The sequence below is a fragment of the Triturus cristatus genome, chromosome 7 (genome assembly GCF_964204655.1).
Source record: "Triturus cristatus chromosome 7, aTriCri1.1, whole genome shotgun sequence".
Lineage (NCBI taxonomy): Eukaryota > Metazoa > Chordata > Amphibia > Caudata > Salamandridae > Triturus > Triturus cristatus.
The window spans coordinates 639136222-639161568 of record NC_140590.1 but is presented as its reverse complement, the minus strand read 5'-3'; the positions used below and the strand labels follow the sequence as shown (position 1 = coordinate 639161568).

The window sequence follows — 25347 nt, the reverse complement described above, 5'->3', positions numbered from 1 at the left end:
GTGAGATTTGGGCACGTTTATCGAAAAACCCAATTTGAACAACAGCGGAGTTATATCCTGCAGATGATGTAGCACCTTCTCTGGCGACTCCGCTTTGATCAGCCAGTCGTCCAGATAGGGGAAATCGGAAATCCCCGACCTTCTGAGATGGGCTGCCACCACTGCCATCACCTTCGTGAAGACTCGGGGTGCAGTAGTAAGACCAAACGGAAGGACCGCAAACTGATAATGTTGCGACCCTACCGTAAACCGGAGATACTTCCTGTGCGACTTCAGGATGGGGATGTGGAAATACGCATCCTGCAAGTCGATCGACACCATCCAGTCCTCCTGATTCAGCGCTTGAAGAACCTGCGCAAGGGTGAGCATCTTGAACTTCTCTTGCTTCAGATAAAGATTCAAGATCCTGAGGTCCAATATTCGATGCAATCTGCCGTCCTTTTTCGGAAACAGGAAATACCGGTAGTAGCATCCCTGACCCCTCTCCTGCTCTGGGACCACCTCTATCGCACCTTTCTGTAGTACCTTCAGGACTTCCTCCTGTAGGAGAAGACGGTGGTTCTCCGAGCAAACCCCTTGACAAGGAGGGTAATTTGGAGGGAATTCCCGAAAGGGAAGGCCGTACCCATTTTCTACAAGATCTAGAACCCAAAGATCTGTAGTTACAGATTCCCAATCTTGTAGAAAATGGGTAAGCCGGCCCCCCCACAGGACCAACATGATCCAGAATGGCGGATCTAGGGCTGCTTTGCGTTGGTGGGAGGGGCTGAAGAGGAAGAGGAGGAGAGCTGACGGCCACGTGAGCGACCCCTGATTCTGCCTCTGTATCCTTTAGACAAAGAGCCTTGCTGCTGCTGCTGCTGCTGCTGTTGGGTCTGCCTGTAGGAACGAAAGGATGCCCTTCCGAAACCTCTGTACCTTTTAAAAGACCCCCTTGACTGGGACTGAAGGCCCAGAGACTTAGCCGTTGCATTGCTCTCCTTAAAACGTTCAAGAGCAGCATCTGCCTTTTTGCCAAACAAACCAGACCCATCAAATGGCAAGTCCAACAGAGTCGACTGTATATCCTGGGAAAACTCCGAAGACTTCAGCCACGCAGTCCTCCTGGTGGCAACAGAAGATCCCATGACCCTTGCCACGGAATCCGCCGTGTCCAGCCCACTTTGGATCACCTGGCGTGCTGCTGCCTGGGCATCAGTCAAGATCTCATTAAAACCAACCCTATCCTCCTCAGATAGTTTTGGTGCCAGTTTTTTAGCAGAATCCATGAGCGCATGAACAAAGCGTCCCAAAAGGCATTCATTGATTTTAGAGCCATGCTGGCCGATGAAAAGACCTTTTTGGCCGACTGGTCCAGCCTTTTAGCCTCTCTGTCCCCCGGAACCTGAGGAAAAGCACCCTTGGATTTCCCTGAACAAGCAGCCTGAATCACCAGGCTCTCAGGTGATCGATGCGATGTCAAGAACTCAGGGTCCCCTGGAGCCGCTCTATACCTTCTAGCAACCGTCTTAGAGACTGCGGGAGCAGAAAAAGGCTTGCGCCACACCTCCAACACGGTCAATAATGGCCTCATTAAAAGGCAACAACGGTTCTGAAACTGCAGTAGGAGAACGCAACACTTCAGTCAAAATGTTTGATTTGAACGTCGTAGTTGGCAACTGAAGATCAAGCAGTTCCGCAGCCTTCCTGATGACTGCATGATATGGAGCCACATCCTTCGAGGGCTCATCGGAAGGTGGAGTAATTTCCCACTCAGGAGACAAATCCAGTCCACTAGCCTCTTTAAGCTCCTTAAACACCTCGTCAGACTCCACCAGCTCTCCTTCTGCTTCTTCCAGAAGGTACCTTCGCTCATCAACCACTCTCTGAGCCTCCCTTCTGGACCGAATCCGTACAAGCGGCGGCGGCGCTGTGTTCGAATCAGACGTCGCCGGCGTCGAACGTGGATCCGCAGGAGCAGCCGGCATCGAACGAGGTCGAGAAAAAACGGCATGAAAGGGGCCTGCGGATAGACTTGTGGCACCTCCAAATGAAATGCCATTGGACCCATCGGACCCGCAGGTGCACCAGTGGTGTACATGGCTCTTGCAAACACCCCATACATAGCATTTAAATAATGCGAGGGGTCCTGACCTGGTCCAGGGAACGCAGGGTACTGGTCAGGCATCACCGGCCTCGGGGCAACCGGTGCCGACGGTGGAATAAGCGGCGTCGCCGGCTCACCCGGTACTTGAAGTTCCTCAACCGGAGACGGAGCCAGAGATGAATCCGGAGCCGGAGATGGAACCGGCGTCGGAGATGGCACCAGAGCCAGAGGAGTAGCCGGAGCCGGCGAAGCCACTGGAGAAGAAGGACCAGGAGGCGAATCCGGAATGGGGGATGGAGACACAGAGTCCTTTCGGCGTCGAGTTGGTGACTTCGACTTCGGAGCCGAACTCTTGTCCGAGTGATGTCGAGAAGAGTGCCTCCTCTTCTTCTTGTGCTTCTTGGATCGTGAAGTATGCCCCGAAGTCGACTTCGACGCCGACCTCGACCGTGACCTCGTCCTCGACTTCCTTCTTCCTCTCTTTTCCTTCTTCATCCTGGCAATGAAGAGTTTCGCCTCCCTTTCTTTTAGAGCCTTGGAGCTCATCTTGCGACAGCAAGAACAACCATCCACATCGTGGTCAGATGACAAGCACCACACACAGTCGTCATGTGGATCCGTGATCGACATGTGTTTGCCACATTCACGAAAGGGCTTGAAGCCCGACTTCCTTGTCGACATATTTCTCGAAAGAGAAACAGAGAAACCCAGAAAAACACAAAGTAACAGTGAAGCTACCAACAGCGATTCCCGAAATCCGTTGGCGTCGACGGCGCGGAAAAAAGGGAACTGACGTCATCACGCCGACGAGGTCTTCTTATGGAGCCGGTGACGTCAGCGGAGTCGCGAGCGGAGCCGTGTCTCTGTGACGTCGTCTTCGACCTCATCGGCGTGGACTGCTACAAAAGTTTCCGAATGTTGCTGGTGCAGGGGATATTCACAAGGTGAGGAATCCACTGGCAGATGTATCCATCAGAAATGGGATGCAGGTCTTGGCCACTTGAACAGTGGTGGTCCAGAAGGCGGCAACAATCTTAGCCCAATCTATATGGATTCAATTGAAATATCTTCACTATGTCAATCTTTCACGCACAAAGTTTTGGAGTTCCTGATGTGATTGTTCCCCTTTATGCTTAATAAACAAAGACTCGAATGGAAACTTCCTACATCTGGCTATATCCTATCATGCAAACCTTTTGGAATGGTGTAGCCCACATACTCTTACAGGTGATGTTAGAAAGATCTGAAGAACACCTAAAACAGCCCTGATTAATAGCTTACTACGGAGTTTTTCCACATTGGAATTATAGTGTCTGGGAGAGATGTTGTGCGCAGATGGTATGACACAAATCCCCCCCGACCGAGGAGCCTCAGCATGTAACCTGGCCCATTTCATAATACTCAAGATTACAGAGTCCGGGCTGCACACGAAAAAACATCAGAGAATTAGGGGAATCATGTGCGACCTCTCAATGGACATACTGTAGCATGCCTAAGAGGCACAGACAGATGAGATGGAAGCCCCACAGGGGGGGGGGGGGAAGGCATGGTGTTCTTGTCTGATTGCAAGACAACATGGCTTTGCAAATGCTTGTTCTGCTTTTACCCATCATCAAGATATTGTAGGATTTCATAATAAGAAATGATGCACTAATAAATGCTTTGTCTTTTTTTTTTATTTGAAAAATACCACAAAACTTTATTTTTAAAAATTAATACATTCACGATGGGGGCTAGCATAATTTTTCAATATCTCCATTCTGTCTCTCAACGAGACCAGCAATTCAACATATCTTTGATTTTAGTGTAAATGTCTCATTTTATTTCACCATATCTTGTAAAAATTGGAGAACCAAATCCCCATTTATTTGATGTATGTAGGTTGCGACTAAAGTCCTGCAGACTAAATAATATCTGGAAAACTGAGCAGAAGAAATTCTATGTTGTATACAAAGAGTAACCCAAGGCAGATTAATAACCTTCAATAACAAGAGAAAGATGGAGTTGCTGGCATCTGAAATACGCTGTGTTTTTGAGGGAGGGAAGGCTGAAGCAACTGCTAGTGAATGCAGATATTTTATTATTGATAATTCTCTAATACTCAATGTTAAAGTTAAGCTTTTTTCCCCAGTTTCTGTGACTGAAACTAAGTGTGGAATGTTCTGCTCTGCATTTTATTATATTTATGTTCTTGCATGTGGATGGATGACAAAAAGTGTATTCTCCACCATCTGGACTGAATAGTTTCTATACATCACAAACCTTATTGGAGCTGCTTCGCTAACACATTTGTTTATATGCTTTGGTTGAGCAGAATTTGAAGGAGAACTATCGCTCAGCTACACCATCCATGGAGAGGCTGAAATCTCCACTAAAGAGTACGCTGGCATTGGGTCAGAGCGCTAACATTTTCTTAGTTGAGTATGTCCCAATATGGCAAAGTTGGGAGCTTATAAAATCAATGTAAATATGTCACTATCATCCCTATGTAATCTGGTGAAAAGCCATCTGCCCTCCGAGTCTGACTCCAGGATGACCACCCTCCGCCTACATTGCTCAAAAACTGGAGTAATAACGTCACTCTTTTTCCTCATAGCCTCAAACAAGTAAAACCGTCTAACCATTCTTATCACGTGGACAATGCTTCAACATAACCCATTACTGTCTCCTGCAGAAATATGCCATCTCCTCTTAATTTGTGGTAATGTTCTGCTGTGTGTCTCCTTTTCACCAGGTGGTTCAAACCCTTCATAATTATTTATAAAATCTTAATACTTGCCACTGAGTGATATTATTGCAGCAGAGATAGGCAAATTAACTAGTAGAAAAACTGATATCAATTGGGGGGTGTCATGGAGCAGAAGCAACATCGAAAAGGAGTAAAGGCACACTGGAAATGGTACAACTGAGTCAGAGTTGGCTATACAAGATCATGCACTGCGGGAGAACACACACATTTCTCTGTGGCCTGTCATAGAAGTGAAAGTTATTGGTACACTTTGGGACAAAAAATTAAAACAGATGACAAAATAAAAGAGGATGTTGAAAAAAAGTACCTATGGAATCTCAAACCATACCCATCCCCACAAAGCCATGACAGTGGTCAAAGGTGACTCCACAACCCTCTCCTGGCCAACCCAAAGGAGACAAAATAGCTAAGCAGGTCTAATATTGTAAAGAGTAGTACAGTGACTCTTATAGTGTAGGACAATAAATAACATGGGCCATAACGGACCTTCTTGAGTGTACAAAGTAGAACAAGAGGACATAACTGTAGCATACTAAGAACATGTAAACAAACCCAGAAAGTGAGACATTGAACACCATGCAAAGGATTCCCTCCCAACAACACAGAAAGGCAGACTTTTGCAAGTAAAATATTTTATAGACCCACCTACAACACTACTGTAAAATACTGAGGAGTTTTGGTGAAAACAAAGAGAATTGTGTGTTGATAATACCAATGGACGATCTATAGTATTGTGTCATTATATTCTCCTTTTCGAATGAGAAATTTGAGATGAATGATTGTAGCTCATCAGGCAGTGGAAATAAGTGGACCAAGAGGCACCATGGACATACAAAGGGAACCAAAATGAACATGGATTTCAACTTACTTTGAAGGACTAGGAAGCCCCAGCGTCATTAGATGATTTTGTTGGCAAAATATTATGAGATGTTGAACTTCACATCTGCCCACGTATCCGATTTGGATCTTCTCATGTGGGCTAATATTTGGACAATGTGTTCATAACCCAAGGGTTTGAAGATTATAGCACTTGCCAAGGATATGCATTTCAACTTGTGGGAAGGCATGCAGAGCACTAGTTCAATTCTCAACACCCTACAGATGACAAAGATTCGGAGGATACTTCTTCTATTTTGGTCGTCTAATGAGCTGAGTTCCCGATTAAGTTGTTGGACATTTGTGTGTGTTAAATACACCTGCATACAAAGGTGGAATGAGATGTCTTTCAACCTGCTTACTCTAGATTCAGGTTCAGAAAATCAGGTTGGATCTCTTCAGTATTTCCTTCTATCTTCCATTTATGACTATATCACATCTGTTTGGTTTAAGTGTTTTGTGCAATGTCATGGACTACTGACAATTTCTTCAGTATCACTGCCAGGCTAGAACTGGGATTCACTTAATCTTTCAATGGCAGTGTGAAATTGGAGGTTCAGACTTCAAGATCTACAAGTTTAAACTTTGCTATTTCTCCTTTGGCTCTGTCATTTCAGAAGGGTAATTGGAATTAATATAGGTAATGCAGTTTAAAAGCAGATGGTACCTCACGAGCCAATTAGATTATCATTAAGAGGTGTTCAAAATGCTTAGGCATAACAAATGAGATAATGGCAGATTGCTACCGGCTGAGCAAGGTAGGTATTGACTGTTGTGGGTAAAGCCAGACAGATAGTGCAGGAGTCCATTCATGCATCTAATAATGGGTTCACTGTAGTCACTGAAAATCTAGGCAGTAACACAATATATGAGGGGACTAAAGAGACAAGCTACTGAACATTACGGACCCATTTTTAGGATATTACGTAGAGGCTTCTTTCATGTTTTCCTTCAATAGGACGATGGATATGTACACTACCACAACAAGCCCACAAATTTGCTATCAGCTGGGCCATTAATGGAAATTGCCCAACTACCTGCATAGTTAGAATAATTTGATGAATTTTTAGTAGGGAGCAGAATGGTCATGCCTAGCAAGGTGTAATGCGCTGACGACAACGAAGGGTGTTGCACTGATCAGAAACAGTGATCCATTAGTTGCAGCAGTAACATGTCTACCATTTTATATACCTTTTTGCATTGCACTGGACCAGGCTTGGTGATTTTCCAGAGCTAACGTGCTTATCAGTAGTACCCCGCCACCTTCAAATGTTTGGGCAATTGCTCCATTGATGAGTAAAGCCTTTGTTATGTTGGAGAACAAAGGAGCTCCCAGGAATCAGGCACCTGTGGGCTCAAGCTACTCCCCTCCATCCCAATTTTGTAAGTCAGCAGCTGATGAAGTATTGCTGAGATTCATTTTACAGTCATCTGATTTCCTAAGGGACCAATTGTGTTCTACATTTCACCCCAACAGTAACTTCAGGAGCATAAAATACTGTAGACTCATATAGACTCATTTCTAATATTAAGAAACCATTTGTTTTCTCTTTCAAGATCTGGTTTAGAAAAAGTACACTGAAAACTCTAAACGGAGGCAAGTAAATGAAGAACATGTTTGAGAGATGCTGTTGGAATATCCCTTTGAGTCTTTTAATAAAATTATTTTGAAATGTATATTGCATTAAACTAGGTTAAGCTTCAAAGCGGAAAACTATTCACATGTAGACAGTATGGGAGTCAATTTTAAAAGAAAAAGCTTGCAACAGATTATCTGCAAATAAGCAACAAATCAAAATGTCTAAAGACACCAGTAGAGATCTAGCGCAAACTGGAGGGAGGGGTGGCGGGAAAACCCTTTCACCGTTGCTATACTTCCTCGAGCTACCAAGTAAAGGTTCTATAGACTGTAAATACATTACATATTTGTCAGTAATACCTACTTATGATATTAACAATTCCTATAAGGCACATTCTTATGCTCATTATTTTGTGTGAGTTCATAGAGTTCGGGAAATTTTCTTGTTTTTAGTTTTACTTTCTTCAACTTTGACCTGGCGGTACTCAAATAAATGTCATTCTCACAGTAGGGACATACACAAGACCTATTAAAGAGGACGCGAAGGATACAATAAAGTTTTCATCACACAAAAGACCCATTGAGAGTGTAATATTTAAGTTTGCAGTCATGCACACATTTCAATATAATAGTGGTTAGCCTTTCTATAGATAATTTATCTAGGAATAAATATTAATAGTGTAGAGAATATCATAGTAGAGCAGTGTGTGGCAAATACTGTCAGTTCAGTAAGTGTCAATGGTGGATCAGTGAGCCTAGACAGCTGTACAGCACAAAAGAGTCCGGAAAGAATTAAGGAAAGGTATTTAAATGGCTTTTCATAAGACTGAAAGGACATTTCTTTTTGATTACCTTGTTGTTTTTCCAACTAGATAACTAACACAATCATTCGAAACAAAGTAGTTTTTCTTTGACCTGAAAGATATTTTAAGCTGCATAAATAAACTGCAATTACCCCCCCACACCAATTAAAATGATAACATGAAGATGACCTATGCAATATTCCTCTTTTTCACAATTTTTCATCTCTATTGTATACTGACTTATAATATCTAGAAGATCAGAACATTACCTTCTGTTGAAGCAGCATCAACCATTATTCTTTGCATCAGTACTGGTTCTGTACCAAAGTCAAACACCACAGTTTGCCGAAAAGTTCCAAAAATTTCTGTGTTGAAAGCTATGCAGATTTTATAAATGCAATGATCCATTCCATTTTGAGTACTTTTTCCTCCAATCCATTCTTGGCAACTTTCTGGAACTTCCTGTAACTGACCAGCATCATCTCCAGCAGAAATGGAGACAATACTGAAATGAGGACGATGGGCATCATACAGCAAAGCCACTCGACAGAGCATTCTTGCAGGCTAAGGGGATATCAGAAAATTATAAACAGGCATTGAAATGTACACAAACCACCCAAAAATTCTTAAATAATCATTTCTGTGATGCATTGGAGATTACACTAAAGATAAGAAGTTGCTTACCTTTAGATCTGATATCAGAGTACAAATGTTGTACAACACTGTCAGAGGGGAGAATTTAGAGGTTGGTGTCAAGTGAGAAAACAGGTGCAAATGGTTCCTGTGGCCAGTTTATAATATTTGAGAGCTATGTGCTAACTGCAAAAGCACTGCTTTCTCATACAAGTTTACCACTATGTAGAAGCTGTTACTATGCCAAAGGTATTGTACATATTCAATGCATTACGTTAGTTTGCATAAATGTCAGCATTTCCAAATATCATATAAATTCTGCCACATATGGTAAACTTTGGTGCAAAACAAGCATAACATGCTTGCTTTACTCTGGATAGACGTTTAGCATATTGTTAAAAACAGCGGTATCTCAGTAGCTCAATAGCTATGAATTGTAGCTAGTCTAGATGTAATGAATATGCTTTTTATATATTTAAGAATACATTAATAGTTTGTTATTGTACGCAAAAATGAATCACTTCTCTATCTAAAATTAGTAATATTTTCCACAACGTCAAACCTAGATAAAACTAGTAGCTTGAGAGATATTATATGATTTTGGTTCAATAATGTACAATCAATGCACTTTGAATTTCAGGGTAACTTTTTTTTGTAGACATTTTTAGCATGAAGCATGACACTGTGTGGCAAAACAATATACACATGATTACTGTTCAGAGGGGTATCATCACCAAACGCTGCACCTCACTGTAAATGTAGCCCTTATGTGATTTCAGTAACATCTCCTAATGGATGAAGAAGCATTCAGTTATTGTGCCTCCAGCATGGAGACACCAACAAAAGAAATTTGCTTGGATTTGTGAATATTTTCAGTGTAAACCCGGATACAACTGTACCTTTTCCTCCTGAAGTGTCTCTAGGGACAGTTAAGTATACATTAATGTAGTTCATTAGTTTTGTTGTACAAATTCAAGGGCAAGTCAAGGGCATGACTGAACTTTTGAAAGTACATGTAAGGGCAAGCCAACAAATGAGCCCCGTAGACATGATTCTCGTTGACCTTTGTGAACCTAAAATCTATCATCTCTAACACAGCTCATGAAGTGTCTTCCAACACTTCTCCTCCCTACTATTCTTAAACTTCCAACCTCATTTTAGAGTCAGTAAGGGATGAAACCCAAAACAATACTAAGTTCTCACTCCTCGCTGTTCTTAACTCCAACACATACTATCCTCACCTGGAGACATACAGTCCAGTGTGGATAAAATGGACATCCTCATTCTGCAAATCTTATCTAATGCACACATTGCCACTGTATCATACATTCTTTAAATTCCCTAGAACGATCTCCCAAAACACCAAATAATTCAAAGAAAACTAGTAAAACAAAATAAGAAATACAGAACTCTCCCTTGTAGCACACAACCCAAACACACACACAGGCACGGTAGCACCGTAAACCATAAAGCCTCAGAGGTCTGTCAGACAGATTTGGTAAAGACCACTGCATATGTAAGACCACCTTCTCATTTATCAGGCTATACCAACTCACACAAGCTGGTGAATTATATAAGCCCTTTTCTCATAATTTACCTAGCAGATGTAGGCAAATCCTCCCTGACACATGGCATAGCCCGGAATGTCCTAAACATTCTCCGAATCACTCCAAAAATCAAGAAATGCGGACCAGATCCAGAAAACCTGAACATCATTCGGGTAGAAGTAGTAATATCTTTTATTTCAGCAGCCAGGCCATAAAAGGTTTACATGCATAAAATCTGAAAGCAGCAAATATCATAAATACAAACTTATTGCACATGCAAAGATACAGACAAAACAGTTTTAAAAAAGGAGGGAGAAGCTAGCAGTTAGTTATTATTACAGTTCATATTCATGTCACTGCTATGTGTGAGCTCTGTTTTTATTTTTAAATGAGCATATGTCCTCTAGTGCAAAAAGCAGTCTAAAAAGTTGTATATAATTGTTAGACCTGTCAGCCCTTTGGGTGGTCCCTCCTCATCATTATTTATTTTGTCCCACTTTTGCCTCAAACCCTGTTTGAATTTTTCCTTTTTGGGAACCACCAGACTTTTTAGTGTTGCTGCAGATTCAGGGAGCCATTTTAGCTACCCCTGAAACTTCTGTCTGAGGGCCTGGAGCACAAAATGGTGGCCACCTGTGACATCACCAGCATCCACTGGAACCTACCAGCACCTTCCAGAACATTCCAGAACCCTGTGACCGTTGGAGGCGGTTTAGAATGTTGGGAAGCTAAGACAGAGAGTTGGCAGTTGGAGCTGGCAGTTGGCACCTGACTGGTGAAGAGTGAGCAGCAGAAACCTGAAGGAGGAAGGAGTGAGGCAGCAGGGGTGGAAACTTGTGCCTGGAGTGGGGTCCATAAACCCACCCGTGATACTAGTCCCTACTGACTGAGCCCAGCCTGGAGCCCTGTGTGGGAAGAAGCAAGAAAAACCATCTTAAGGACCTGGACAGCAGGAACAGGCCTTAGAAGTCAAGAAAGCAAGTACCTGACCTGTTTATTGGTTTCCCTGGAGCCGGACGTCGAGTAGCCTGGAGACCTGGAGCCTGAGGTGGAGAAGCGGCGCTGACTGGAAAAGCAGACGTCGTGCCCAGAGCCGCCAGAGATCGTGAGAGGGCGCCGACGGAGGACGTGAGGTGTACCAGAGGTCGAGGAGGAAGTTAACCAAGGTCGAGTGAGCGGTGTCAACGGGGGAGTGAAGTCCGCCCTCCGGAGTCGCCGGAGACCGAGGTGAAGTGTGCCGGAGGTCGGGAGTGGAGATCGCACTCCGGAGTCGCCGGAACCAGAGAGAATCGTGCCGGAGGTCGGGAGTGGAGGTCGCACTCCGGAGTCGCCGGAACCAGAGAGGAGCACCGGAGGTCGGGAGTGAGGATCGCACTCCGGAGTCGCCGGAAGTCGACATCGAGCCAAGGCCGGCCGACGTCATCGAAGCTGAGGTCGCCATCGGACCGGAGCCGCCCGAGGTCGACATCGAGTAAAGACTGCCCGACGCCATCGAATCGGAGGTCGAGATCGAGCCGAGGCCGCCGACATCGAACTGGAGCCGCCTACCGGCGTCGTCAGGAACTGACATTGTGCCGAGGCCGCCGACGTCGAACCGGATCCGCCTCACGGCGTCGACACGACTCCAGCGGCGTCGGAACATCAGAAAAAGGGCAGTAAGTGGAATAGAGGGCGCCAAAGGCCCTGTGGAATCCTAAGAGACTACTCTAGGGGTTAGAGAGGTGCTGGAACCAGCTGGACTGTGCCAGGGGTGAGCTGAGACTAATTTAGAGGGGTTGTGTAGAGTGAGAGAGCCAGGTCTCTGGTATTCCCCCCTTGATCTACCTCAGTTTAGGCCTCAGCCTTGTCCAAGCCAGGGAGTAGACACCCTCAAGCCTTCCACATCCCCACAAGCTGTGCCTGGGCCAAATCAGCCCTTAGGAATTCAAATGTGATCTGATTCTTTGAGTGTCACTGTCAGCTTTTAATTATTTATTAGGGGCACTGTATTTATTGTATTTAACCTATTTATTGTTTCACTGTATTTATTGGTCCACAGTATTTATTGATGCACAATATTTATTGGTTTACAGTATTTATTGCCTCAGAATATTTAATTGCCTGTATGTATTGCACTTATATTTATGCCTTCATTATTTATGATCACCCCTATTTATTGAATCATTAAGCCAGTATTTATTTGACCTGCACTATTTAAAAAGTTTGCATAGTGATTGTGTTATTATTTATCTAATCAGCAACTAAGAGAAAAAGAGGATAAAGAAAGATATTTTCATAATTTTTACGGTGTAGAGTCGTTTTTGGAACGGATGCACGCATGGTTATTGTTTGGGTATGTCGTATGCTTAGCACGGAGCCTGATTCCTGACCACTCGAGCCAAGCTACCACTGTGTGTTCCCGGAATATACTCCGTTACCACCAACCCTTACCGGTGTGGGAGCGGAGTAGATTTCCAACATTAATTGTATATAAAAACACGTGCAAGTAGCAATCTGAAAAACAATTCATAAGCAATAAGTGGCCTGCTGGAGCTTTCTCTGACAATTTAACTATCATGGTTAACAATTGTCTAGGGCTTTCTTCCTTTGATTCCAGAACAGTGCAAGTACTGAGATACCACAAAGGCTAGTTGTTTACTTGTATCACTCTTGATAAGTCTCGTAGCTTCCCAATAGTATCTCAATCCCATAAATTTGCATACAGCTAGTATCCATTTCTTTCGCACACTCCTATATAAGTGACAGAAAAACAAAGTGGTTCTCAGTTTCTGGGAAGTTTGGGCAGAATTCGAAATGGGAAAGTGCGCTAGCCCATTTCGAGGTAAGAGCTCTCAAGGGTGGTAGCCCACATCTGAATTGCACATAAAAACATGTGGACTGAAATGGGTACATTCTGTCTATGTAGGGCTTGAATCTTGGTACACACTTGTGGTTAGGAAACTGGCCCATCATGCTACTGTCACAATAAACAATCATTTGAGTAATATCCTCGGAGTGTATAGGTAGGGGTCTGGGGGGGGGCTACGCCAACTCCAACGAGGGTCAATTTTTGTATTCAGAATGAGTCGACCTATAAAACCGATTAAGCCCCTTAACTCCACAGTACAGTCATAATCAATAATATGGATATAGGTTAGTCCCATGTATTATATATCTCCAAATTTGAAATTAAGAAAAAGTAGCATTTGAGTAGTTTTCACTCTACGCTTCATAGTTACATTTCTGGAGAATCGCATTGTGGACCAATTAACTGTTCTTATCCAATAAATCACCCACCTGACTATCCACAATGAATACAATTCACTGACACAAAGGGAGAACCAGGAATATCAACCCCTTACACTCTTAACAGACAAACAATAATTATCACAATAGGTACAACATTCGATACGGAATTGGAGAGAATAATCAGTTCAGTTATCTAGTCAATACCCTAGGAAGAGCTAATAAGCCAGCCTTTTTGGATGATGAACCTCACCCATGCAATGTGGCATGCTTCATTAATGGCAGTCCTCATTCCAACCTGGTGGAATGGTACGATCAGGGCTGACTTGACCTCAAATGTGAGCGAGTCCTTAATATAGCTTAAGCTTTGATAGTACTGGGACCCAGATAAAGTTAAAAATACCTAAAAGGTAAACCTAGAGGAACTCCCTTGACTGGCTAGTTACTTGGGTACGGATAAAAGAAAAAAGGGTCCGATTGGATGTAAAGTCCGTCCCATCCTTGAATCGCTTCTGCTCGCTGTGCTTAAAAACAGGTCAGGAACAGGGCTAGGAGAGGATCGCTCAAGAAACATTGATATTGTTATTCATACACAGTGAGCTAGACCACAGAGCCCGGTATTGACCAAAAGTAGAGCAACAACAAACACCAACCTAACACTTAAATTGGCTCTCCCTCCCCTTCTTCCATTTCTCTTCTCCTCTCTCCCTATTGTTATAATTACCAACAATGCTTCAGCCATGACCATGATGTAGACATGCTCTCACTCGTGCTTGAAAAGTTTTAATAAAAGCATGGACAAAGAATGTAGCAATGTCTTTATTACAAGATTATGTCTTTTCTTCATAAAATTCAATAAAAACTTTGGCAAACCAAAAATAAATTTCTGAATGAAATGTTTCTGTACAAAAATGACTTTGCTGCAGTAGGGTTTATCCTCTATATTTGTACAGGTAATATTATGCTTATTTCTTATACCTTTCTATCCAGTGACTCAAAACAAATGTGATTTACATTTTCCAGAAACTTACAGGGAATTCAATAGCCTGTGCTCTGACACGTCCCAGGCATCATATGCAACAAAACAATATGGCGTTCAGACTATCCTTCCCTCTGTGCCTTCTTCCCAACATAACGGAACCTCTGTTCCCTTATATGGGAGATTTCCCGATAGGCCTTCCACCCACCTGGACAGTTACCTCACTGATTATGTGTAATTCTCTTAGGTTTAACCTGTGGTTAATTGTCTTATTGCCATTGGTGCATTTTTAAATAAGAGCTATCCTGAGTTCCAACCAGTTTACAATGTTGCACATCTCCCACTTGCTCCTTATTCTGGCTTTACCCGGTGCAACTAGCCCCCATTGTGGGAAAACCGCTCTCTCTTCCCAGAGACTTCAACCTGACTGGGCTCAACCCCCACAAGCCTGAGACAGCTGCAGCTCGTTTGGCTATGACTTAAGGCTCCCCTTGTATCAAATACAGACTCATTATTATCATTATTCAGTCTTTATTTCGACATAAATGTCATGAAAGACAAATTAAAACACATTTCATCATAAAATAAATAGAAAGAGAGAAACACGATACATCATCAAACACAGCATTGAAAACTGCATATTTAAGTTATACACAGAGAGCATATCACTAATACAGAGAACCGCAAGATTTGAGTACACTACGTAGTTAATATTCATTCTCGCCCAATTAAAAAAAAAAAATATCTGTCTTCTATAAAAACATACTAAGATTTATATAATAAAAATAAGAATGCCACTATTATACTTGGTTGGCTTTTGGCGACTGGAGACCTTTCAATTTCCCAACTCTTATTAACCACATACATTTCAAAAATTTAGCTATCGCTATCACCATTGTTTCAGAACAGTCAGTTTGAAGTATTCTCAATGCAGTAATCCCCGTCATGATCCCCTTTTGAATGCAGAGAGCTCTAATCCATTTATGACGGGGAACTTTATATTCTGGACAGATAAACAAAACGTGAGCTATGGATTCCGGGTATATTGTACAGAAAGGGCACATTTGATTACTCTTGCTTGATGCCCATTTACAGGTAACCGTGTTCAGTGGGAGAGTACCTACTCTGAACTGATGGAATAATTTCCTATCATGGGGCATCGTAATTAGATCCCAGTACAACTCATACCTAGGAGTATGTTTCAACTCCAGGAAGGCCTTAGTGTATGATGGGGCAATGTGTGACTGAAACTCTTCCTGGGATATGAATGACCAGTAGACCTCTTTTAGCTGTTGTTTATTTGGAAACAATGCCTCCTGAGGATTCTCCCAAAGATCACCCAAACCTAAAGACATAAGAAGAGTTTTAACCTTTCTAAGCCATACAATTTTACCCCCAGTATCCATATCACGTGTTTCCAGAAGTGCTAGCGCATAATGTTGCAATTCTGGGGTCACCCACAATCTTCTCCAGTAGGCTACTGGTCTAAATCTACATATATTTTCTAGACTCCGACAGCCCAAATCCATGCGCAAGGGTACAAGTGGTGTGGAAGGTGGAAGCCCTGTTATACAGCGGAGAAATTTATTATGTGCTTTTTGTAAACCCGCTGTATTTGACGACCCCCACAGTTCCGCTCCGTAAAGCATAGAGGATCTTACTTTAGAGTCATAGATTTTTATTACTGGAGCTACAGGTTTAGTGGATGACTTCTTAAATTCTCTTAAAAGGGCACCTGTTAGTTGTGCGAGTTTAGAAATTAAGTGGGCCACATGCGGCTTCCACTGTAGCCTGGAGCCCAGTATGATGCCCAGATAGCTAAAACAATCAGTCTGCCCTAATGGTTCCCCGCTCATATGGACTCTACCCCTAATGTTCCTGTACCTATGCATAGTCATAAATTTGGTTTTGGACACATTAACAGAGAGCCCGTAGTCATAACAAAATTTTTCAAAGCAATCTATTGCCTTCTGAAGCCCTTCCTGAGTCTTAGACAGTAGGAGTGTATCGTCGGCAAACATTAACAGGGGGACGGGGATGCCGTTCTGTTTGGGTGGATCGGTAGTGGAATCCTTAAAATAATCCGTAACTTTGTTTATATATAGAGTAAATAATGTGGGTGCCAGCACACACCCTTGCCGCACACCCCTTTCCGTTGGAAAACTGGCGGTCACCTGGCTCTGGTTTCCCCATCTGACCTGCGCATAGTTATTTTCGTGTAGTTTTATCAAAACCGCGAGCTGTTCTGGTGGGATACCCTGCTCGTGGAGCGCTCTCCACAACCTGTCTCTTGGAACTAAATCAAATGCAGCCTTTAGATCGACAAAGGCTGCATAGAGTGTGCCACCCCCCAGAACAACCCATTTCCAGTATATAGTGGAAAATCTAAAAACTTGGTCTACCGTACTGGTAAGGGGTCGAAAGCCAGCCTGTAAGGTAGACATGACTCCCGAGTCCTCAATCCAATTCTGGACTCTGAGCAGTACCATCCTAGCCACAACCTTCTGTATACAGGCTATTAAACTAATTGGCCTGTAGTTTCCTGGGTCCGCTCGGTCACCTTTCTTATATATTGGTGTGATTTCTGCTCCCCGCCAAATATCAGGTACCGTGGTACCTTTGGCAATGGTGTTTGCCAATAGTTCGATGTAAGGGACCCAGACTGATTTGTTGTGCAGAAACAAATCTGCAGGAATTTTGTCTAGGCCCGGGGCCCTGCCCTTAGGTATTAAGTTAAGGGCACATTCAACATCCTCCTTAGTGAACACTAGCGTATTTACTAGTAAGGGACGGCTAGGGGAGGCTGGGGCAAATATTGGGGCATTATTTATTTTAGCAAACTGGGACTTAAAGTGCTTAACCCAGTGTTCTGGCGGGACATAATTAACCGGGATTGGCTTTTGATTCCCCATGCCCCATCTCACATTATGCCAGAAGTCCTTCGAATCTCTGAACTTACTGGCTGCCAATAACTCCTCCCAATATTTAATGTCCCATGCTTTTTTTGCTGTATTTTGTGTCCATTTATAATGGTTCCTTGCCGCCCGAATAGCCTCCCTATCAGTAGAACGCACTGCGTCTGCTAAGGATTTATATGCGGTCCTGCAGTTTTTATCATACCATGACTCCTGTTTTCTTTTCCCCTTACCAGGGTTCCTCTTCCTCGGAATACTAAAATATTTACTTAGTTTAAAAAAAAGGGTCGAGTGGATATGAACTACCCTACTACAGTAGTCCTCATGATCTAACTCCCCCTGTATTTCAGTGATTGTTTCTTTTACCAAAACATTCATTTCGCTGATAATTTCGGGTTTACCCAGACACTCGGCCCATCTGACCCGCCGTGTGTCGTTTGCTATGACGATATTGTTTATTATATCATCTGAAATTAACCCCGGCCCTATATAAAGCTGTAGCTCAAGACTAAGAGGGTTATGATAACTTTCAATACGATGAATTACAGTCATATACCGTATTGATGACCACAATTCAAGGTTGACCAAGATATAGTCAATTCTACTTGAACTCAGTCCATTATTAAAGGTTGGATTGCCCTGCTCATCCCCTCGTGTCCTACCATTCACAGCTCTCAACCCATGTTCTAAGCTAAAGGTCTTAAGCTGAAGGGCTGCCTGAGTCCACCGTTTGATAGTGGGTATACTAAGGGGGGGGATTTGCCAGCAGATATCCTCTGCCTCCGTGAGCTCTAGATCCATATGGTCCAGAGGCTCATAGGAGCAGTTGAAATCACCGCAGATTAATATGTTGGCACCTCCCCTCCAGATACTCAGATAGTGGCCCAGTGCCTCCACAACTTCTGATGATTTCCCTCCTGGCTTACCCCTGGCATACACATTAATAATGATGAGTTCACCGAATGAGGGAGATTTTAACCTAACCCCCAGAATGTCCCTTGAATTGATTGCTAGTTGGGTGGTTGTAAATCCATCATCCTGTTTTACCCACGTAGTTAGTCCCCCCTTAGGTCTTCCTTTGTTTGTTTTAGTTGCAGCTATTGCAAAGTGAAGATACCCTGATCTATATTGGGGTTCTAATGCCCATGTTTCTTGCATGTTGACAATCATATAGTGATCAATAAAGGAGGCCCAATCCCTGGATGCCATCTTTTTTTTAAGACCTGCCACGTTCCATGAAACCAGGAACTGGCTCTCCACGTTTCTATTTAGGAGATTGTGAACATTTATTGTGACTCCAATGCTACTACTAACCTGCACTCCCTCTGTCTCTGATCCTCGGACCTCCACCTGATAGCCTGATTCATTAGCCTTCCCTGCCCGGTCACTAGATGTTAGATATCCCGTAACTCCAGGGAAAGCCTCATTTGTTGTTAAACCATGAGTTGATGTACCACTTAAGTGACTACCTTGGTTGTCTATTTGCATACAGTTATCAAAATTAATTGGCACATTAACAGTGACACTGATCGGTTCAGGGACTCCAACAGATATACTTGGAACAATGGGTGCATTCTCTTCCAGAGCCTCATCCAAACCACCTGAAGTTAGGGAGTGTGTACCCTCCATCTCCTCCCCTTCTAACTGTAGACTTCAATCGCAGGCTTCCAGACTACTGAAGACGTCAAATCTATTTGACAACTCAAGTGGAGTAAATGGCACTGGACAGTCCATGCCTGCATGTACAGCAGCGCCCGGCCTGGTTGGTACTATATTCCACCCAGGCGTTACTGCAGGAGCTACATGATGAACAAAAGCAGAGTTCCTATTATTCAGCATAGAGGAGAAGTTAGTAGTAGAAAGAGAGTAGGCATGGGCAGGTTGGAGGGGAAATACTACTGATCTTGGGTAAAAATAGGTCAGAGGGCGTGGAAAAATACTGCTATTAAGATTTGTCTGGGGCCAATTCAGGATATAACGTACAGCATTACAATCTCTAAAATTGACCACAACCACGTCTCCCCCAATGTCTTTAGGTCTTCCACCTAACCACTGTAGACGGCGTACATATAATATTTTGCTATCTATATTACTAGCAATTGGCCTATGTAGTGTCAGCCAATGAGTTATTTTATTCTTTAATTGGGAAAAGCTCTCTCTTGTTTTCTGGGAGCTCTGGTACCCCTGTAAGGATCACTACATATGGTACAGCCTCTGGTGGAAGATCCGGTAGCGGTCTCCTAATCTGTTCCCCCCGTATCTGCCTGAGGCCTCCCTCCTCATTTCTCACTAATCCAATCGGGCTACTGCCCTGATTTCTGAAAGATTTATTATCAGAAATTGATGGATGGCAGTTAGTTTTGACTGTTGTAGTGCTCGCAAAAGTATTTATCTGGTTAGTAGTAAGATTGCTATGGGCAGGTTTAGGGGTAAGAACTATCCCATTCAAAAGGTGTCTACCAGAGGACGGGGCATCCATTAGGGGATTGCTAGGAATTGTATTTGGTACTGAGACGATTCCAATAGACGATGGTTGGGAATTAATGGCGGTGTTATCCACTGGGGTAGGGACTGAGACCAATTTGAGCTCTGTATTGGCTTCTTCACTTGTAAGACTTCTCTTCCTGCCCAGATCTACTTCTATTTTCCCTAATCTATTCTCCATTTTTTCCAATCTTTCCACTATAACTAAAGTATAGGTTCGCATGATTAGTTCCATACTATCCAAAAGGTTACTGGTGTGTATTGAATTAAACCCATTGTCCTCCAGGCTAGGTTTAGTACTAAGTTCCCCCGCTGTGAGTACAGAAGTTAACGGTGACACAGGAGCATCAACCGTTCCAGTCACATCCTTGAGAACTGCAGCAGTTGCAGCATTGATACAAGAGGGGGTAGCTTTTTTCCCAAAGTCAGTCGAACTGAGCTTCTGTTTATTAGGCTCCATCCTTTTACGTCTCCTCTTAATAGGAGGTGGACCGTACTTTGCAGGTTGTATGAATTTTTTGAGCCTCAAATGAGCTGACTTGGGAGGGATGGGTGACACAGCAGTCGGAACTCCAAGAGTGCTGGAAATACAATTAATATTAATATTGTTTGTAGACATGGGAATGTCTGTTCCAGTATGACTAGTGCTAGGCACTTCACTATCTCTCAACAGGTAAGGTACACCATCTGTAGATAAAGTATCATTTGCAAGATCTAGACCTAGCTCATTGTTAGAAATGGCTGCAAAATTAGGCTCAGATAGTGCCCTTTTCTTAATGTTTTCAATAGAGCGTCGGCGATCAGCCCGGCGCTCTGCAAGCAGACCATCTGACGTGCCTCCCGATGGTGTTCTGACAATGTAATTGTCCAGGGTTCCATTCAGTAACATACCCACTCTGTTGGCCACCGTTTTTGTCGGACTCAAGACATCCACAGATATAGTATGAACTTGGCAGCCAATAATGATAACAATAAGATGTGCTGGTAACTTACTGGGCACGCAGGTCGTTGCAAGCACGAATAAACCAAGGGGGCGGGTCCAGTCCCGTCTCATCAGGCCTCTGAGGGCCCGCCCTTTGCCCAGGCTTAGCCCGGCGCCCGCCCGCGCGCGTCCCGCGACGCGGAGGGAGCGCCGATCTTAAATGCGCCTCCGGGCGCGTAGGTAGCGTCAAAGGGGCGCCGGGGCACCTGGGATTAGTAGTTCTGGCTGCTCCCAGGCCGCGCGTGTAGTAGCGGCAGCGGCAGCCTTGAATGCTGCATAAGGGACCGAGAGAGCACCAGCAGGGCCAGCAGCAAGAAGAGGAGAACAGCACGTCCTCAATACAGGTAGGACCCGGTCTGCAGGGATTTGAATTTCGAGCTTCAAATACAGACTCTCAGCACCACCCACACTAGTCCTGCTTCATACTCTGCATCTACGCCACAGGTTATCCGGTTTCCACTCTGCAATTCATCTGTTGCAGAGCCCTGCCAATCCGGCACACAACTCAAACCAACTGCCCTTCAAAGCCAGCACTCCCTGGACTAAGCAGCAAACAACCCTAGGCCATACAGCCCACCCGCCTCTCTATAAAGTTTTGCTTTGAACTGTTACAAACAGTGGACCATGTGCTCCACGTCTAGGTCAAAAACATATTTCTTATCCTTCTTCACCGGTGAGCTGCCTTTGATATATCAACCATGCCTTTCTCTTGAAAGAAATTGAACTTTAATGGTTTGAGTCTTACCTCATCAACCGCTCCCACCAAATATAACTAGTGGATGATCCAATAAAGTCCATTCAATAAGCAGTTCTCCAAGGACAGATGATGTTCCCAACACCGCTTGAATTCATAGATAGAATCCAGGTGCAGTCTTCTGAATCATTCAAATGATTTTCCATTTCAACAACAATTCACTGCTCTGAGAGTTAACTTTCCAGAAGAAATTGCCAAACTAGCTTACACCATAAAATTCATACAATTCTTGATGTCTCACTATCAACTGAAATTGAAAAATCCAATAACAATGTTCCTTTATCAACTCTTCACTGAGATACTTCCTGCAAGTTCAGCCCATGCTGGATGCAACAAATGTACTCTACTGCAAGCATGCAACAATGAACAGTGCAAAATCTTTAGGATTTACCATCAACAAACACCTCAATGTGCAGGCCCAATTTAAAACCCTTTATTACAATGAAGTACATCATTCCCCAAGTCTACTTCAAACCAGTTGTACTCCTTCATCCACCATTTAAAGTCCAGGGCTGCATTGTCCAACACAGATTCAGTCTGGTGTGTATACTCATTGCTGAGCCCATTAAATGCAGAGGTTTCACAGCACAGCCCGCATGTGCCAATGGGTATGAGGCACCAACAGGATGCAAGATGCCAGGAGACCAACAAGTCTCTGAACCGTTTGGGTTGGGACACAGGACAGAGCATAAAATAGCAGGATCATATCCTGAATGTTTCAGACTTGCCAAGTGGTAGGAAAAGCTCTGGTCCAAAATCGCCCCACAAAGGGAATCCTCTGGAAGGCCAAAGGTGGGAATTCAGCCCGTTAAAAGAGAACCTCATGGAAGATAGTGAGTCGTGAACCAGGATAATATCGCTGCTGACTGAGAAGGGCCCACCTTCCAACAGCCAGTTGTTGAGGTACAGGAACGAGTAACTAACTTGCAAAGATGCTCCGGGATTATCGCCATCATCATCGTGAACAGCCTAGGAAGGGACAAGGAGAGGGGGTTGAAGTGCTCCATGTATGGCTGTAGGGCAGGACGGTAAACCCAAAGTGTTCTTTCCAAACATAGCAGAGGAAAGGTATGTGGGGCTGCAGCAAAGGTACACAGGTCCAGCCCCCAGGATTTAGGGCACACAGTCAGGATCTTGAAGTTGTCCTTCCAAAAGAATGTGTACGAGAGCCGAAGGACCAAAGTCAGTCTGAGACCACAGTCTTTTTGGGGCACCAAGCACCTTTGGCTAACTGGACCTCTTTGGTAAGGATGGAACTATTTTCTGTCAAAGTCTGTGCAAAAATAGGAGAAACTGAAGGGGGTTTGGAGTGCAGAACCATGACAAACAACCTGCAGGGCCCAGTCGGGCTATAAAAGACAATATTCTGCCCCAAACTGGCCGCATATGACCCCTGAAAGGAAAATAAGAATGGCTTGGCAGTAGTAGAGGAAGAAGGTGAAAAGAACAAGTTACTTACCTTCGGTAACGCTTTTTCTGGTGGATACAGTATCTGCCTGTGGATTCCTCACCTTGTGAATATCCCCTGCGCCAGCAACATTTGGAAACTTTTGTAGCAGTCCACGCCGATGGGGTCGACGACGACGTCACAGAGACACGGCTCCACTCGCGACTCCGCTGACGTCACCGGCTCCATAAGAAGACCTCGTTGGCGTGATGACGTCAGTTCCGCCCCTTTTTCCGTGCCTTCGAGGCACACGGACGGACTGACAGCAATATATACATAGTATACACAGTACACAATATGCATATCAACACACCCAGTGTGGAAAATAGATAACAAAGCACAAGAAATAACATAATGCCTTTGACAGTGATAAACACATTTGAAACCCATCAATAGAATTACAGGCATAGAAATGCCGGTATAGAAGGATGGACAACGGGGAGGCGGGTGGGTCAGTGAGGAATCCACAGGCAGATACTGTATCCACCAGAAAAAGCGTTACCGAAGGTAAGTAACTTGTTCTTCTGATGGATACATCTGCCAGTGGATTTCTCACCTTGTGAATAGATTCCACAGCAGTCCCCACTCCCGGAGGAGGGTGTCCACCCTTCTATACCAGAAAATCCTGAAGGACGGAACAAGCAAAATGTCCGTCCCTCCTCACCTCGGTGTCTAAGCAATAATGCTTTGCGAAGGTGTGGAGGGAGGCCCAAGTTGCCGCCCTACAAATGTCCTCCACCGGAACACCTCTAGCTAAGGCAGATGTGGAAGACTTTGCTCTGGTAGAATGAGCCCTCAAACCCTCCAGAGGCTCCTTACCAGCTAGGGAGTAGCATATCTTGATGCACAAGACAATCCACCTGGAAAGGGTGCGCTTGTTCACCGCTCGACCTTTCCTGCAGCCAGCAAAGCCCACAAAGAGCTGGTCATCAATCCTGGAGTCCCTTGTCCTGTCCAGGTAGAAGCTCACCGCCCTCTTAGGGTCCAAGCGGTGAAGTCTCTCCTCCTCCTTGGAAGGGTGAGGGGGGAGGAAAGAAGGAAGGAAGGGTAATGGACTGCCCCAGATGGAAGGGAGTTACCACCTTAGGCAAAAACGCAGCCCTGGTCCGGAGTACCATTCGTTCAGCATGAATGGTCAAGAACAGGGGTTTTGAACTCAGAGCTTGAAGCTCACTTACCCTCCTTGCCGAGGTGATTGCAACGAGGAAAACTGTCTTAAAGGACAACAACCTCAATGGACACTTGTGTAAGGGCTCGAAGGGAGAACCCATAAGATAGGTTAGTACAAGGTTTAAGTCCCATTGAGGCACAATAAAGGGAGTAGGAGGAAACTTGTTTGTAAGGCCCTTTATAAAACGAAGAACAATAGGTGACTTGAACAGCAACGGCTGATCCGGCAAACAAAGGAAAGCCGATAGAGCCGATAAATATCCTTTCACAGTAGCCACAGCAAAGCCTTGCTGAGCAAGAGAAAGGGAAAACTGTAGAATATTAGACAGACGAGCCTTCAAAGGATCAATGGACCTCTCTCCACACCAGAGAACAAATTTAGACCACCTATATGAATAAACAGATTTGGTGGAGTGTCGCCTGGCCGATAAAATAACATCCACCACATCCGGCGGGAGAGAGAAAGAATTCAGGTTGCCCCGTTCAATCTCCAGGCATGAAGGTGTAAGCTCTGGAGGTGGGGGTGTAGAACCTGCCCCTCCGACTGCAAGAGGTCTGCCCTCAGAGGGAGACTGAGCGGAGGGCACGAGGAGAGGTGGAGAAAATCTGTGTACCACACCCTTCTTGGCCAATCCGGGGCGATCAATATGACTTGGGCCCGGTCTTGGCGAACCTTCCTCAGAACCCGAGGAATCAAGGGTATGGGAGGAAACGCGTAAAGGAGTCGTGAGCCCCAACTCAGCTGAAATGCGTCCCCCAACGCTCCCTGCATCGGATACTGGAGACTGCAGAACAACGGACAGTGCGCGTTCTTGCGGGTGGCAAATAGATCCACCCGAGGAGTTCCCCACGTCCGAAAGACGTGACGAACCACCTCCGGATGGAGCCTCCACTCGTGGTCGGCGGAGAACTGGCGACTGAGACTGTGCGCGCGCACGTTCAGCACCCCGGCCAGATGATTTGCCATCAGACAAATCTGATGGTCCTGAGCCCTGGACCATAGACGCAGGTCCTCTCTGCAGAGACAAAGAGACCCCACTCCTCCCGGTTTGTTTATATACCACATCGCGGTAGTGTTGTCCGTCAGGACTTGAACAGACTGACCGCGAAGGGAAGGG

The 25347-nt window shown here is 44.5% G+C and overlaps 1 protein-coding gene across 3 annotated transcripts in view; it reads right to left on the bottom strand.

Moving 5' to 3' along the window:
• The window catches only part of HELZ (helicase with zinc finger), a 2003166-nt gene that overhangs the window by 1423714 nt on the left and 554105 nt on the right, over positions 1–25347 (bottom strand). For all 3 annotated transcript variants that reach the window (XM_085617266.1, XM_085617269.1, XM_085617268.1), the window contains exon 11: positions 8363–8657. In XM_085617266.1, the coding sequence (XP_085473392.1) occupies positions 8363–8657 (295 nt within the window). The remainder of the gene's footprint in view (positions 1–8362; positions 8658–25347) is intronic.